General features: G+C 49.5%; 2 protein-coding genes across 4 annotated transcripts in view; one reads left to right on the top strand and one right to left on the bottom strand.

Annotated features, from left to right (window-relative positions):
- LOC126918732 (probable serine/threonine-protein kinase yakA) overlaps positions 1-3,534 on the bottom strand; it is a 56,004-nt gene extending 52,470 nt beyond the window's left edge. Inside the window, exons 1-2 of the mRNA XM_050727032.1 lie at positions 1,933-3,534; positions 1,295-1,635 (exon numbers count right to left, since the gene is read on the bottom strand). Of these exons, the coding sequence (XP_050582989.1) occupies positions 1,295-1,482 (188 nt within the window). The 5' untranslated portion in view covers positions 1,483-1,635; positions 1,933-3,534. The remainder of the gene's footprint in view (positions 1-1,294; positions 1,636-1,932) is intronic.
- Positions 1-15,585, top strand: part of LOC126918731 (DNA (cytosine-5)-methyltransferase 3B-like) — a 61,714-nt gene that overhangs the window by 44,317 nt on the left and 1,812 nt on the right. Inside the window, exons 1-17 of one of the 3 annotated variants that reach the window (XM_050727031.1) lie at positions 6,213-6,310; positions 8,703-9,936; positions 10,230-10,318; positions 10,704-10,808; positions 10,883-10,964; positions 11,338-11,448; positions 11,534-11,677; positions 12,026-12,117; positions 12,208-12,318; positions 12,424-12,646; positions 13,186-13,313; positions 13,417-13,464; positions 13,958-14,022; positions 14,110-14,381; positions 14,480-14,716; positions 15,112-15,253; positions 15,326-15,540. In XM_050727031.1, coding sequence (XP_050582988.1) covers positions 8,772-9,936; positions 10,230-10,318; positions 10,704-10,808; positions 10,883-10,964; positions 11,338-11,448; positions 11,534-11,677; positions 12,026-12,117; positions 12,208-12,318; positions 12,424-12,646; positions 13,186-13,313; positions 13,417-13,464; positions 13,958-14,022; positions 14,110-14,381; positions 14,480-14,716; positions 15,112-15,253; positions 15,326-15,540 — 3,229 coding nt within the window. In that variant the 5' untranslated portion in view covers positions 6,213-6,310; positions 8,703-8,771. Of the gene's footprint in view, positions 1-6,212; positions 6,311-7,749; positions 7,879-8,702; positions 9,937-10,229; positions 10,319-10,703; positions 10,809-10,882; positions 10,965-11,337; positions 11,449-11,533; positions 11,678-12,025; positions 12,118-12,207; positions 12,319-12,423; positions 12,647-13,185; positions 13,314-13,416; positions 13,465-13,957; positions 14,023-14,109; positions 14,382-14,479; positions 14,717-15,111; positions 15,254-15,325; positions 15,541-15,585 lie in introns of those variants that run through there. The other 2 variants (XM_050727030.1, XM_050727029.1) reach the window with 2 other exon arrangements.

Below are 15,585 nucleotides of genomic sequence, written 5' to 3'. Positions count from 1 at the left end.
TTCGTAAACACGCTGCTTGCCAGAGAATTCGGTGTTCGATGGGTTTCGTTAAACGTACTCGCGCGTCGTTTCGTTGGAGGCGACGCGCGTCTTCGTGCATCGGACGAAGCGAAGGGATTAAATGGATATCGGCGACTCGCGACCGCATCGAAGAATAGCGCGATGGAGAGGCGAGGAAAGTTGGCGAGGAATTTGCCGGGAAACGGCTACAGATAGCAGATACCGGTCGAAGCAGAGAATCTAGTAGCCTTGACCTATTGGCGGCCTCGCGTCTGGTCCAAACTTCTCGCGGTTTCGCTTCGCTCCTGTTCGATTCGATTCGGTTTGATTCTGCAGAAGCCGCATCAAACGCGTTTATCGGTGTCCGCTTCCGGGCCGGACACAGCCGCTACAAGAAACTTCTTCCTCGCAAGGAAAAAAGAAACCGCACGACTATCGGCGACTATGTTCACACGATGCGATCACCGACGGATTTAGCCACGCGTTTCGTCTTTTTTCCTTTTCTTTTTCTTTTTTTTTTTTTTTTTTTCCCCGATCGAGGAAAACGCTCGCTCGACTCGCGCGTTACCTTCTACTCGGTTATCGCCGCGACATCGATCACGGTACGCGGACCGTGGTGGGAACTTCAACGACGAGATACCTCAAACAAATTGTACGGTTTAAGGAACGAGGGCACGACCGGACCTTGCGCAACGAATACAAATGCTACCCTGTCCCTTCGTGGCGCGTGACGAAATTCATAAAAAGCCTGAGAGGTCGGGAACCAAGGGTGGAACCGCGGCCATGAGACGGAGAGACAAAGACGGAGAGAGAGAGAGGAGACGCTCCTATCGACGACAACGCGATAACGCGTTCGTGGGAAAGGCTGTGACGAAATTGAAGGATTCGCACGGTGCGACAGAGACCAAGTCGTCGTCAAGGAATCCAAGATTTTCGAGCCACGATCCTTCGATCGTCTCGGCTCCAACTCCAACTTCTCGTTGGCGATCCACGTTCCGACGGCGACCGTGCATCTTTCGACTTGTTTGCTCCTGTAGCGCTTTTGCTCGCGCTATCGTTGCTCGCGATACGCGTTACTCCGAAGACAAAAAGTGGAATTTCACGTGGAAACGGGGAACGCTGGTCTGTGTCGCTGTGTCGGCACCGTCGGAACGCGGATTCGGCCTCCGATTATCAACGGAGATCGATGCGAAAGTGTTCTAAACGCGTGATTGAAGCGTTTCGCGGTTAAAACGGTAGGCGAGCGTAACAGAAGTAAAGACAGCGAAAGATTTCGCGTATATAGGAAACTTACAGTTTGTAATGGTGCTGCATGTGATGAGCCAAATGCAGGTCGGCAGGATGTTGTTGAAGTTGCTGCTGCTGCTGTTGTTGCTGTTGTTGTTGCGGGTGCATAGCCTGGTGATGATGTGTCTGCGGGGGATCCAGGCTAGAGGCACCCAACAGGGTGGCGCTCTCCCTAAATAGCGTTGCCACCTGCATCCTGGCTGGTTATCGGCCGCGTTTCCGAGCGAATAACCGCGTATTTGTCCGTCCGCGAACGAGTCACGTCCTTGCGAGATCCGATACCACTTGCACGGTATCACCGATAGTGGTTGCCGACGGTTTTGCCAGTCTTTGAGAGCAGCACGCTTCCTGGCGTGGAAGAACGTCGGGATACTCGGGATCGTGAGGTTCGAGAGAAAGATAGGAAGGGTCGATAGACGGACAGGTAGACAGGTAGGCAGGCAGTCGGGTGGCGGACGGGTATGCGGGCAGGCAGGTACAGGCAGACAGGCAAGCAAGCGAGCAAGCAAGCGAGCAAGCAAACTGACAGACAGGACCGCTCTCCCCGACGGCTTCGCGGAGAGAACGCGAGCCGTCGGCAGGGTAACGCGAGTAGAAAGAACGCGCGCGATCCCGCGTGACTAATATGCTCGCACCAACACTCACTACTACGGCACTGTGTGTCACCCTGCGTTGAACGTAAACTGTCGTACCGTCGCGACGACGGGACCGACGGCGAGCCCGGTCGGTCGCCGACGACGGTCGCCGGCAAAGAGGCGAGACGGACGACGACGGATCCGGCGGCGGCGATGGCGGCGGCGATTGCCGCGTATTCGAGCGGATTCGATCGAGATTCAATCGAGTCCTCTCGTGCTGCTCGTCCTCCGGTTACCGCTCGTGATCCTCCTTACCACCATCGTCATCGTCCTCCAGGATATCCGACGGTCGGTCTCGGGATCGCCTCGATCCTCCGTCGGGCAGCTGTTGACGTCGGCTCGATGTATCCAAAGCCGAGGTGTCGCGAGGACGAGAAAGAGAGAGGCAAAAACCAACCGCTGTTGTTAGCCGGACCCACGGTGTCCAGCTGTGTCGATACTTTCGGCTGCAGACCTTTTCGAGAAACGCTGCTCTCTCGCGGTTTTCACCCGCACGCTGCTACACGTGACCACCACAACTGCGATGGTTCAACCAGCCGAATATCCCTCTCGGCCGAAAACTTTCTTCTCTTCGAATTTCTCCTGTTCCGCGTTGCCGGTTCTCGATCGTCCCTGTCGCGTCTCCTCTCGCGTCTCCTCTCGTTTTTCGTTCGGTCTCGTCGTCTTCGACTCTCGTTTCTTCGCTTGCAATGCCACTGCACGGTTTGCGTTGCTCGGCCTCCTCAAGACGCGCCGACCAAAGAAAAGGCTACTCGACTCGATTCTCGCGACGGATCCGTTCCGTCCTCCACCATCTCTTTCACTCCTCGTCCGTTTCCTCGCTCTCGCTTCTCTTGCTCGTTCGCTCGCGGCAAAGCGGTCTCGTCCGAGGGATTCGCGTTCGCTGCACCCACGCCCCGGACGATAAAGACGGCACAATGTTTTCTCTTTTTTTCCTGTCTTCCGCCTTTCTCTCTCGCTCGCTCGCTCGCTCTTTTTTTCCCTCTCTTGCCTCTTTCTCCGTTTCACTGGACGAGCGTCGATGGTTCGTTCGGTCGTCTCGCCAACCGGACGACTCGTCGCGTTATTTCGCTCTCGATAACGCAACGACGTGTACCGCTCCTAAACCTCGGTACGCTGCTCCACGATACGACACTCCACCGCAAACGCGCCTTCTCTTCGTCTCTCTTCTCTCCTTTGTCTTCGGTGTCCGACTCTATCCCGTCTCTGTCTCCTTTCTCTATCCTTCGCTGTATACGCCTTGCTCCGTATTCGTTTCGACGAGAAGTCTACTGTCGCGTAAACACTCGTCCACGCACACCACGGATGTTGAAACCGCGGCAGCAAGAGTCGGCACCGCACTGCTTGGCCGTGTCGCTGGTTCGGTCGCTCGAGCCGCGAGGTTCGTGCGTTTCCGACCTCCATCGACTACGTTCGGTCTCGCTCGGTTTCAGAGCCTCCCGCCGACCGCGTCGGCGGCGGCGGCGGCGGCGACGACGACGACGACGACGACGACGACGACGACGACGACGGCAATGACGACGACTACGACGACTATGAAGACGACGACGACGAAGACGACGACAACGACGACGACGACGACGACGACGACGACGACAACGACGACGACGAAGACGACAAAGACGGCAACCACGACTACGTTGCTGGTACCAGTAACGGTATCAACGGCGATATCTGTGCCAGCGACGACGGATACGATTACGACGATTACGATCGTTGCTAGCAACGTCTGTAAAATTTCTACATTTGTCTCGTCCTCTTCTCGCCTCTCTCCCCTCTGTCGATCGTTTCTCTCTGTCAGGTGTAATAGACGCGTTCGCGTTCGCGTCCGCGTTAACCAACGCTAATCGATATTCGACGATCGACGATAAATCGAGTCACGCGACTTTGATTGGTCAAGAGGAATCGATCCTTGGCTCTCGGTGCAATTATTTGCCTTACTGAATTTCCAACGGTTCGCGGTTTCATCGTACAGACGTAGCCAAGAGAAAGAACATATTTGGTCGAATCTGCGTGTGTTTCGATACCAACGGCATTATACAAATTACGCGACAACATCGCGATTGCTGGAATGTCGTAACCGAATCCTTCGAGACGAGTAACTCGCCAGCTCGTATCCTTTCCTCGACGCACCGATGGGCGCGACTCCTTTCGACGGAAAGCAACGGCCTTTCGAAACTGCCGCGTACCATCGAACCAGTCGTGCTAATTGACCGCGACCTGCCACAGCTATCTCGCTAAAGCGACCTCCGAATTCGCCTTCGAACTCGAAGAAATCGCCAGACGCATCGAACAGAGACGATGGCGCGAAACCGTTCGAGTTTTCAAGGAATCGCGACCTCGAATCTCGAAAGAGACGCGTCGACCCGCTACGCAGTTGCCGCGAGTCTCGTAGATTCCGCGGAGAAAATCGATCGGCGTTATCGATCGAAAGGTCGCGCGGCTCGACCGGCCGTTGCGTTGGTTGGCCGATTTCCTGCCAGTCTAACTGGCTCGCTGGCCAAGAGCCTGGCCGCGGCGGCGGCGGCGGCGAGCCGTGCGCGCGGCTTGCGCTCCCAGCGTTTCACCGTAGCTGCATGCACGCGTCGAAACGCGGCTCGGTGCACGCGTGTCCGTGTAACGCGTGCAATCCATTCGACCGAGTCCGCCGTGAGGGTGTAGATCGGAGTGGGAAGGCGAGCGCGAGCGCGACTGTACGCGAACCCGTGTGGGTGAGAGAGCGCGCGCGAACCAGCGTATATCGCCGAGAGGCTGACTGCGAGACAGAGAGACTGAACGTTGGAGAAACCGAGATAGCTTCGACGTATATAAGGGCACGTACGCGTACACGTATGCACGACCGACTGCCATGGCGGTAGTGGTGTATGCGGTGACCCTGCCGCGATGTAGGTGGATGGGATGCCAGGGCTGTACCGAGAAACCCTGTGTCGACGTCTCTCTCGGCCCCTCGAGAACCTATATCTTTCAACGAATTTGTTCGCTCGCGTCTCGATTCGAGACGTCCTGAAATTTGCATTTCGATCGCTTCGAACGATGCGAAGCGAGATGATCCAACGATTCGTACGCCGATCCATGGTGAACCGTTTTCGATTCGGGGCAAGTGGCGCACGCTCCGATCGAAAGTCGCGTGATTTCGCGCAAACTCGAAACACCGTTGCTCGATTCGCCGTTTAAACGATTGGCATCGAGGCGAGAATCGAGTTTTACTGTTGTTTCTTGGAGAGAGGGCAAGCAAACGAATATTTAACGAGACGCGTAGTAACAGGTAGTAGAGAGAAGGTAGACAGACGATCGTACCGGTTTGCGAATGGAAACGAAACGAACGCTCGTTTCGCTTGGTAGATACGATAGGCGACGATAGTTCGATCGCGCGCCGATATCGCACGTGTGGCGCGCGCCATCTCTTTCGTCGATCGTCGCGGTAAAAATAATGTCAAAGTCAAACTCCTTAACACGCTCCTGTTTCGAGTAGCCGCTTCATGTGTGTGTGCGCGCGTGCGATGGCCAATCGTACGTATATAGATACCAGCAGGTCGCAGCGTGAGCGCGAGCGCGACCAAGCGAAAGCAGCGGGGTCGAGGGTGGATTTCACGCAAAGCCGAGCGAGCGAGAGGGAACTCGTTGCGCGCCACTCGATGAAGCGAGAGACGAGCAGATCGCGACCAAGCGGGAAACGCTCGTACAGACCGATCCTCGAAACAGAAAGAGAACTACCGCTGGGGAAACGAAAGGAGGCTCTCACGCGCGCGATAGACAGAGAGAGAGAGCGCAACGCCTGCTGCGATCAACCCATCCTTCGTGTAGAAGGAGCGACGAAGAGAGAGTAAAAGAGTGGGGCAGAGAGCAGGAGGGAAGGAAAAGACGATACCGTCGTCGAAGCTCACGCAAACACGCTCCTGGCCGAGCTCGCACACCGCTGCCTGCCAGACTCCCACCACGCGAACTTTCGGAAAAATCAATAGAATACAAGAAAAGCCCACGCTGCGCTAGGCGAGTGGAGCCCTCTCTTCCTCGTTCTTCCTTCTCTTTACAGCTCCCTCCTATTCTCTTCCTTCCTTCCTTCCTTCCTTCCTTCCTTCCTTCCTTCCTTCCTTTCGTCCCTCCCTTCTTCCTTCTTGCCTGCTTGCCTTCCTTCCGTGCTTCCTTCCTTCCCTCTGTTTCCCTTCTTCCTTTCGCCTCCGCGGTTCTCTGTTTGTACTCGCTTACTACTCGCCGGTCGCGTCCACCACGCAAACACGAAACGCTTGGCGATGCTCTGCGTCCGACCCAACAACCAAGATAAACGGTTTGCCTGAAAAAATCGCGAACAGAGAAAAAGCAGCTGACGGAGCCAGCCGCACGTGTGCGATCGACACGAATCTCAGATCGACCAAATTGTCCGCTCTACCGTGAGTTTGCACCGAGTTGCGCATTACCCGTATGAAACCTTCCCTGTCTCTCTCTCTCTCTCTCTCTCTCTCTCTCTCTCTCTCTCGCTCTGTCTCTGGTCCGCATTTTTCCACCTTTTTTGGAAACGAGACGTTCATAGAGACGTTGTCCTGTAGATTTTTCTTTAGTTTGGCGAAAAGTACTTTTCGTACAGTTATATAGCAGTTATGATAGTAATAACGTAGATACGATATAAATAAACAAGGCGAACTGAGTAATGCAAATTTGATATAAATGTAGTACAAGTGGGAATGGAGCAAGTCATTCGAAAACGATAGAAACGCGTAGCGTAGACAGCAACGCGGAGGGGTTTCGATGGAGAGTGGAAGGATAGAAGGCCGCATAGAGAGAGTGGAAGTTGGTTGAGCGAACGATTGCGCGGTGCATGGATCTCGATCCGTGTGCACCTTCTGCGATCCAAACGGAATCGTAGCCTACCTCGTACTAAACGGAACTGACCCAGCTTCGTGGCTTTGTACCCTTCGTTGATCCGTCTGTCTCTTTTTCTCTGCCAGTCAGCCGATCCCTCGCTCGCTCGCTCGCTCTCTCCCCTCTCTTTCGCTGCTTCTTTTCATCTTTGTCCGGTATTGCCGGTGTACGAGGCCTCTCTCTCTGTCCTTCGCCCCTTGACATTCTCCCACCGCCGACGAGACACCCTCGAGAAGTTTCAATTTATACTGAAAGTCGTCATGACCGAATCTACAAATACGTACACTCGCTCGCGTTCCTAGTCCATTCATATCAGCTGAGTGCACGTAAACGTTACCGTATCGTTCTTGGTCCGTGATCGCGTACGAGCGGTTCGTCGAACCGCTCTGTATTTTCTGTCACGCTGTTCGCTGTGCCGATCGAAATCCCTTCTCCATCGCGTCGAACAAAATTTGTCGAAAAACCTTGGGATCGTATCCTTGGCGCGTTAGTCGACGTTTCGTGCTGTCCGAGCGAAAAAACCTCTCGCGTGAGATCGCTACGCGGATCCAGTCACGCGACATCGAGGATACCGTGCGGCTAAGAACGCTACGCAGGATCGCGTGCGCGAGATTCCCAAGCTTCGAGTATCTTTGAAAACACCTAACGATACGCTTAATCGTCACGGCACGGTGAACGGCGAACAGTGAACGAGGCGAGTCGACAACTCAGCCGACCATATTCTATCTCGCTCTCCCTCGAGAATCGTTCGCTTTCTGTTCGCTCTCACCGGCGAGCTAACCAATTTTAGTTCCAGCTTCTCACATTGTCGCCCTAGTCGCCGTCTGTTTGCGTTACGAGACAGACCTGTGTAGAGTTTCGCGTTGTGAAATGTTTGCGCGCCATCCAACCCACGATCGGAGAATCGTAGTCGAAGACTCGGGGTTCAACTTCGAGTCGGAGTCGTCGAATAGACAGGCAGAGGAGGAAGGGTGGGAGGTAGGCGACAATGTCGGTTAAGGAGGCCGAGAGGCCCGTTAAAGAATCGAGAACGCGGCCTCCAACGAGCCGACTGCGAGTGGACACGACATGGCGGACAATAAAATAAGCGAATCAGCAGGTCGTTGTCGTAATTCTGGCTACGTCACTGGTACTACCCCTCTACACTCGACAGAGGGTTGTGTACCCTCGCGTAGAGGGGGATAACGGCGGCGGGAGAGTGGCGCGGAGCGGCGCACAGAGAGAGGACGAGGGAGAGAGAGAGAGAGAAAGAGAGAGAGAGAGAGAGAGAGAGAGTGAGGAGAGCAGAGAAGAGGAGAACATGGGGTGAGAGGCGCGCACGGGGCTAGGCAGGAGGGACAGCGGTGGTGAGAGGAACGCGCGGAACGCTTTATGAATGAATGTTTCCACGCCAAGTGTGGCGAGAGAGCGAGAGAGGCCCCCGTGTGTCCCGCGTGTAAACACAATAATACCGACGTTTCCATTCATCAGGTCGACCCCGGCAAAGCATGCCGCGACCTCGAGAAATGCCTTTCGAGGCGCCACGTGGATCGCATACCCCTCCCTAACCCTCTACCCTACCCTCCCCCTCCCCCTCTTTCTCTCTTTCTTTTTTGTTACCAACCCTCCGCGGTGCTGTTTCAAACGCGATTTCAATCTTTCCAGCTCGTTTCATCGCGCTATCTTCTCCGTGCCATCGCCGTGAATCTCGGGCGCCGGCTCGCGCGCTCCATCCGTCCTGCTTTCTATTATACCTGAGCCGAAATGCGTCGTCCTTCGAGGGAACGCGTTGCCGCGATCGATCTCGCGCGATCCTCCAACGAAATTTCGAAACGGAGACCCTGGAAATCCACGAGAACGATGATCGAACGCGGCTAAAACATTCCCAGTTGTTACCCCCGATGAAAGTTGCGCTTTCTAGTTCGAATTGTACGCGTGTTACAGGTCTTTGAGCGAACGAATCTACCCAGGAAGGATGAGTTGCAACGATGGGCGGGGAACAGCGTTTGGTCCATGGTATGCGCCATGGAACTGGGCTTGGTATCAGACGTTTCCCGAAACAACGCGCCGTTCCACACGGTGTCGGATGAACGATCGCTCGTCCAGACTAACGCCACCGTTTCAAAGCCCTCGTTGCCCTTGGCAAATGACTGCATCGATGCCGCAAGTAAGACCACGAAGAGTACTCGTTTGAGATCGTCCACCAAGAGGAAACAAAAGTGCAAATTTCCATCTAGATCCAAATCCAAATACTCGTCCATCGGGAAAGCGGTAAAGAAGAGCTCACGCAAAGATAGAGGAGATGATTCGGCCACCGCGAACCACTCCAACACCGTAGATAAGTTTTGGAGGTCCCGAAAGGCGGGTCTTGACAGGTCGAAGAAACGAACGAACCAAGAGTCCGAAAGTTCGGAACATTTTCTTCCTGACGGGGCTGGAAAACAGCACCACCATCGAGAGTCCATCGTAGACGACAACGATAACTTGGCGAATGGATCAAATCACGCGGCAAACAGCCTCGACATGCAAATTGACGTTCCGCAGACACGTGCGTCTGATCAGCAGATGTCTTACGAAAACGACGTGGCTAACTTCGTTTCACGCGACTGTAATCGCACGGAGGAAAGCGATCTCTGTGTGATCACGGCGGAGATTTTGGAAACCAACGAACTCGACGCTTTTCAGATCTCAGCGCCCGTCTTCGACGGGCAGACGGAGCAAATGTTGGTCGACAACGACGAGGACGTCGTTGCACGTCGTTGCTCGAAAGAAGAATGTAACAGCGAGGGTACCTCGTCGACGAACAACAGCGTCGAAGATAACGCGTCGATGGCCGATCGAATGGAAACCGAGGATTCGTCGGAGCAACCACCGGGGAGCGACATTGCCCTTGAACGGTTCGACCAAGTCGAATCGACGAGTTTCGACGATACGGATACGCTTCCTCTGGCGAAAAGAATCTCGTCCGAAAGTCGAGCGTCCAGCGAAGGCGAACGAAACAACGAAACGACCAAGCCCCTGAAAAAAGCGGCGAGAAACAACGAGCTACGAAACAAAGGATCCAGGTGGGGCGAAGAATATTACGAGGTCAGAAGGGTTACGCGAGGATCGATAAAAATCAGCAAGGATCTTTTCGTCGGCAAGCTGGTGTGGGGCTGTTGTTCTGGATGGTGGCCAGGCGAGAATTTCAAAACTATTTCTTTCTAACATGTACTTTCGTTCGGAAGCTCGTACTCGGACTTCGTACTCGCGAGTTTGCTACTCGATCGATTAGCGGCAGACTGGAACCTAGCGATCGGCTTACCCGATCGAAAGTTTAAACGCGTGTATAAAGCTGGAATAGGATCACGGGAATGCGCGTGACGCGATGTGACGCGATGTGACGCGACGTGACGCAACGTGACGCGACGAGACGAACGCAATCGATGTTGCAGCTATGTCCTAAGTAAACGTTTCTATGTGATATTACAGCGTTAATTATCGATGCCGACCATGTAGGAATGTTGTCCGAAGCAGGCAAATCATGGGTTTACTGGATTGGAGAAGCTCGTATATCATTAGTGAATATATCTTTCAATTTATTTATTTTTCCTTTTTTTTTTCTCTCTTTCTCTCTCTTTCTCTTCGTTCTTCTTACTCCCTTAACGGTCCAGAAAATTTTGGTCAAACCCGACCAAAGACTCGTTGGTTGTACTTTGTCGAGAAATTAATCGAATATTCAATTACTCCATGTGCCTGTAACGAGTAAGTGGCCGGGATACAAACGTTATGAACTTTCCGAATAACCCGGTGTAGTTCGATGAAACGCAAGGTATCAATTGCAACGTGACCGAACGAGACGTACGAGTCTGAGACTGTCAGAAACTGGACAGTTAAGGGGTAACGCTCTCCGCGAGCGACTGATTTTTCAAAATTGCCAACTGACATATCGGCGTTTCGTTTTAGTTGAGTGAAAAGACACAGATCGAACCGTTCTCGTACAACCTCAAGAGCCGACTAACGCAGAATTCGAACGAAGCGCGAATGCGTGTCATCGACGCAACTATGCAGGTTTTCTTTTTCCATCTTTTTCTCCCATTTTTTCTCTCTCATATTTTATTACTTAGATACGAGTTTCGCTTCAGATGTTGCGGAGATTATTGGGCGGCACTTTAACCAAGCCTTACTTCACCTGGATCGAGAACAATTTACAATGCGCAATCGAAAGTAAGTGATCGAATACGTGGGTCGCGACTCCTGCAACCAATTATTCTTAGCTGATAGATTTTTCGCGCTAACGAAACGGAGAGCACGCGAGAAGAACGCATTTCTTTCGATCAAAAATTTTCATACCTCGCTCCTTTTAGAACGATAGCGAAACCTACGATATGACAGACTTTGGTACTACACTTTCGACTTATTTTTATGCGCGTAATCGGATTCCGTCCGGTTGAACTACGATTGCGAAATAATAACAGGAGGTCGCGACTCCAAAAAAAAAAAAAAAAAAAAATAAAAAAGAAAGAAATAGGAGAGTATTTCTTTAGCGCGCGAACCGGTAAAACGGTCACATCAATTTGATCGTATTTTTCGTACATAGCGTTAGACGAAATCAAGTTCTACCCATATCCAGACAAGATACAACAGAGATTAAACAGACTTAGGGAGAAGAACGCAAAAATTACGGAGAAATACTTGCTAGACCAAAAACGTATGTTGTTACTTTCTTCGTTCTTTTTTCTCCTCCTCTGTCTCTTCTCCGATGCGAATATCAATTGCTGAATTTCTTTCGATAGGCGAAAGTCAAGGGAAAAGGTTGGCTGAAAAAGCGAAAGATTCGCTGCAACGAGGCAACGTAGATTTAACGCATTTGCCGTTGAAAGAACAGAATCCGGGGATTATAGCGTGGGCTAAAATCGCCGGACACAATTGGTGGCCAGGTAATGCGCTTTAAGTTCCTTCTTTTACGAGGCTGGTCGCGGATTACGCGTTCTCTCCTACAGTTTTCAATCGTTTCGATCTTTATTACGAATATCGATAGGATGAAATTCCACCTGTACACTGTCGTTCGTACGTATGCGACCACTTTGTTAACACGAATATTACTAAAAATACGCGAACAATGAGAAATTAACGGTGGGAAGTGTTACGTACTATCGTCGCGTAGAACTACGAACGACAATGTTGTTCGCGAGTAAATACAATTTCAAGCGTCTTTCGAATATTACAAATTCACGTTTTAAACATCCTTTCGCACGTTTCCCAAACACGCTCCCTTTACGTTGCAGCGATGATTATCGATTATCGTGACTGTTGCATGCGTGAACCAAGCTTTGGTTGCCAGTGGATTATGTGGTACGGTGATTACCAGCTCTCAGAGGTAAAAATTATCGAACGTTACTAAAAACGTTCCATCGAAATGGAGCGGAATATACGCGTAGACTGTTACACGATTTTCATTGCGCGACAGGTGCACCATCAGTTGTTCATGAGATTCGACAAGGGCATGGAAAAAATGCGCGACTACATAAATAATACGAAAAAGCACATATACCTCTTTGGGGTTCTCCAAGCCTCCAAGGTATTTATCCGCGTGTTGTGTCGTTTTCACCGTCTTTCGTAATCCAAAAAATTCCGTTTGAACCGTTACTTTCCAATTCTTTTCTTTTTTTTTCTCTTTTTTTAGGATTATTGCTCTCGTCTGGGATTCAAAACCGAGAACTGGACTGTAAACGACGCGTTGAAATATTTCGCAAGGAAGGAAGATTCCAAAAGATCGTGCGCTCAAAGAAAAGAAGATTCCGTCAAAATATACGATAAATATTCAGCTTGCATAGCCAAGAAATTGAACGAGTTGAAGAACAATGCAAATGTAGACGATGGCCGGACGAATGACATAAAGAACAGTGGTAAGTTCGGCCGAATGGATACAATGTCGCGCTGTGAGTACGCGGAAACGTTGAAACATTTGTACCGACAGCGTATAAGCTCTCTTATATCGTCTTAATGAAATTAAAGGGACGATATTTTTTAACACTTTACCGACCGATAGCCTATTAATCGGCTTTTTGTCATTGACGATCTTTCTCATTATTTGAGCAGTAATTTGTTATTTAGTACTAAGGTACCTTGCTCAGTTGCTTCGTAAGCTCCCACAGTTTTATACCAATTTGAAAAAGGTACCGTTCGCGATGAACAAAAAGAATGGTACTGGAGAGTCTAAACCAAAACAGAGCCAACGCCAGGGAGAATCTGCGCCCGAGCTGCTGATCGGACGTGCGTATGCTGTTGAACTGCTAGCGGTCAAGTAAAGTGTTAAGAGTCGAGATACGTGACAAACTTTGAATTCTCAAAATCTTGATTCGCTTACACCGCTATCGATCTCAGCATACCATATACGTTATGGAAAAATATCACTTGTAAAACATAAGTATCTGTTTCGATCTAGATGACTTACGTTCTGCGATGAACGGAAACATCGCGTTCGAATCGTTATGCCTAAAGTGTCTACGAGTTGCTGAGGGTAAGACGGAAATTCATCCATTCTTCGAGGGATCTTTGTGCAAAAGTTGCTCGGTAAGATAACGCTAGTTAACGCATCGATAACGTCACAGAGACCTCGTACTATAATTTTGCAAAGGCAAATCGTTGTTCATGCTTGGAAATTGAACTGTTCTAGGATCACTATAAGCCCTGCATGTTCCTTTTCGGCAATGACGCCAAGTGCGTAAGTATTCCTGTTTCGATGTACATGCTACAAAAAGTCCCAGGGTTCGGAAATTAGTTATGAAATGCAAACAAAGCAGGTTATCGGTTTTTGACAAGTTAAAAGAAATATATTAAAATAATAGATATATATGCCCATTACACAAATGGCAGATACAAGAAGAATATGTTTTTAAAAAATAGTTGGTCATAAATCATCATAATTTATAATAGTCTATCATTCATAAAATTGAGATTCATAGAATTAAGAATGTGGAACAAATTTGGAAAGAAATATGGAACAAATTTCTTTTCATAAATACCATGTAAATCAACTAAAAGGAAGTTACAAATGTTTAGAAATTTCTAAGAAGCTACACGTTTCTTGCTTCGCTAATATACCTATAGAATATACCGACAAACTTTGGTTGTTAGACCCTGGGACTGTCAATATACTGTACAATGTTTCACTTAGCCGAAATAATCGTCCAATTCATTCATTGGTTGTTGATCAGTTTCACTGCACGGTGTGCGCAGCCTCTGGCATGATGATCATATGCGACAAAGAGGATTGCCCAAGGTGAAGTTTTCTTCGTCTTTGCAAGTATAATTTCCAAACGTATGAACATTGATAAATTGTGCTTTTCTCTGTTTCTTATTTCTTCAGAGTGTATTGTACCGCCTGCATGAAACACCTGTTATGCCCAACGACCTATGAACAAGTTCTTCAGGAAGATCCTTGGGAGTGTTTCCTCTGCGCAACTAACAATAAGCCTCGACCGTCCTTCGATTCGATCATCAAGCCACGAGCAAATTGGAAAGACAAGATAATCAATATGTTCCGTACGAATTGCAAATCTAATCCGCAAGAGTTAGTGAAACATAATTGGGAGAAGAAAAAGATACGCGTGCTGTCCTTATTCGATGGCCTCGGTACAGGTGCTGCGTTGAGATTCTACTCTTTTTTCTCTGCCAAGAAGCTTGGCATTTAGTCCAGTCGTAATTTACCGATTTTTCCTAAAGATAGATGTTTTCAGGTTTACTAGTACTTCTCAAGTTAGGTTTAACCGTGGACACGTATTACGCGAGCGAGATCGACCCGGATGCGTTAATGGTGACCGCTGCGCATTTTGGTGATCGAATCGTTCATTTGGGTAACGTGAAAGATATCACGAAGGAAAAGATTCAAGAAATAGCGCCTATCGATTTATTAATCGGTGGATCACCGTGCAATGATCTCAGCTTGGCTAATCCAGCGCGACTCGGCCTCTATGGTTCGATTAGTTACTTTTAAACACAATAGCATATGTATGTACACCCTCGTTTATAAGTACATATTAGAATAATGGTTAATAGTTCCCGTTTTTGAAAGCCATTATTTTCTTCCATGCTGTTAACTCGTTAATTTCGTTCAACTATTAGGTTGGCAACTAAGTGGTAATTAGGTGGTAATGACAAAAGCCGCAATCGCTTAGTTACCAACCTAATATTATTACATTTTGTCATGGAAGTACGTATTGCATTCTGTTCTTAGACGAACAAAATTCTGGTAATCTGAGATAAGGATTAATCTCCATAGGAGAGCAGAAAATACAATACTTGTAAACTAGGAGGGTGTACGTAAGAACGCGTAAGCGTTTTACTGTTTTTCACGGATTTTTCGCTTCAGATCCAAAAGGAACTGGTATCCTATTCTTCGAGTACTGTCGTATCAAGGATCTGCTAAAGAAAGTCAACAATGCATGCCATTTGTTTTGGTTATATGAAAATGTCGCTTCGATGCCGACCGAATATAGATTGGAAATTAACAGGTAAGTTGAAACCGAGTTGAAAGCTTTACAGAGTTCTTACATCGAGAACATTGAAACCTCGTTGTGTCACAGACATTTAGGACGAGAACCTGACACGATAGACTCGGCAGATTTTTCTCCTCAGCATAGGTTGAGGTTATACTGGCATAATTTACCGATAGAAATACACTCATTGTCTACACAACGAGAACAAGACGTTCAGGATATACTTACACCGCATTGTCAACGTTATTCGCTTGTTAAAAAGATTCGGACTGTTACTACGAAAGTAAACTCGCTAAAACAAGGTACATATTCTTAATCCTTAAAAATGCTACTCTCCGTTCATCGTA

The sequence above is a fragment of the Bombus affinis genome, chromosome 7 (assembly GCF_024516045.1).
Source record: "Bombus affinis isolate iyBomAffi1 chromosome 7, iyBomAffi1.2, whole genome shotgun sequence".
NCBI classification, from domain to species: domain Eukaryota; kingdom Metazoa; phylum Arthropoda; class Insecta; order Hymenoptera; family Apidae; genus Bombus; species Bombus affinis.
This window is presented reverse-complemented; position numbering and strand designations above follow the sequence as displayed.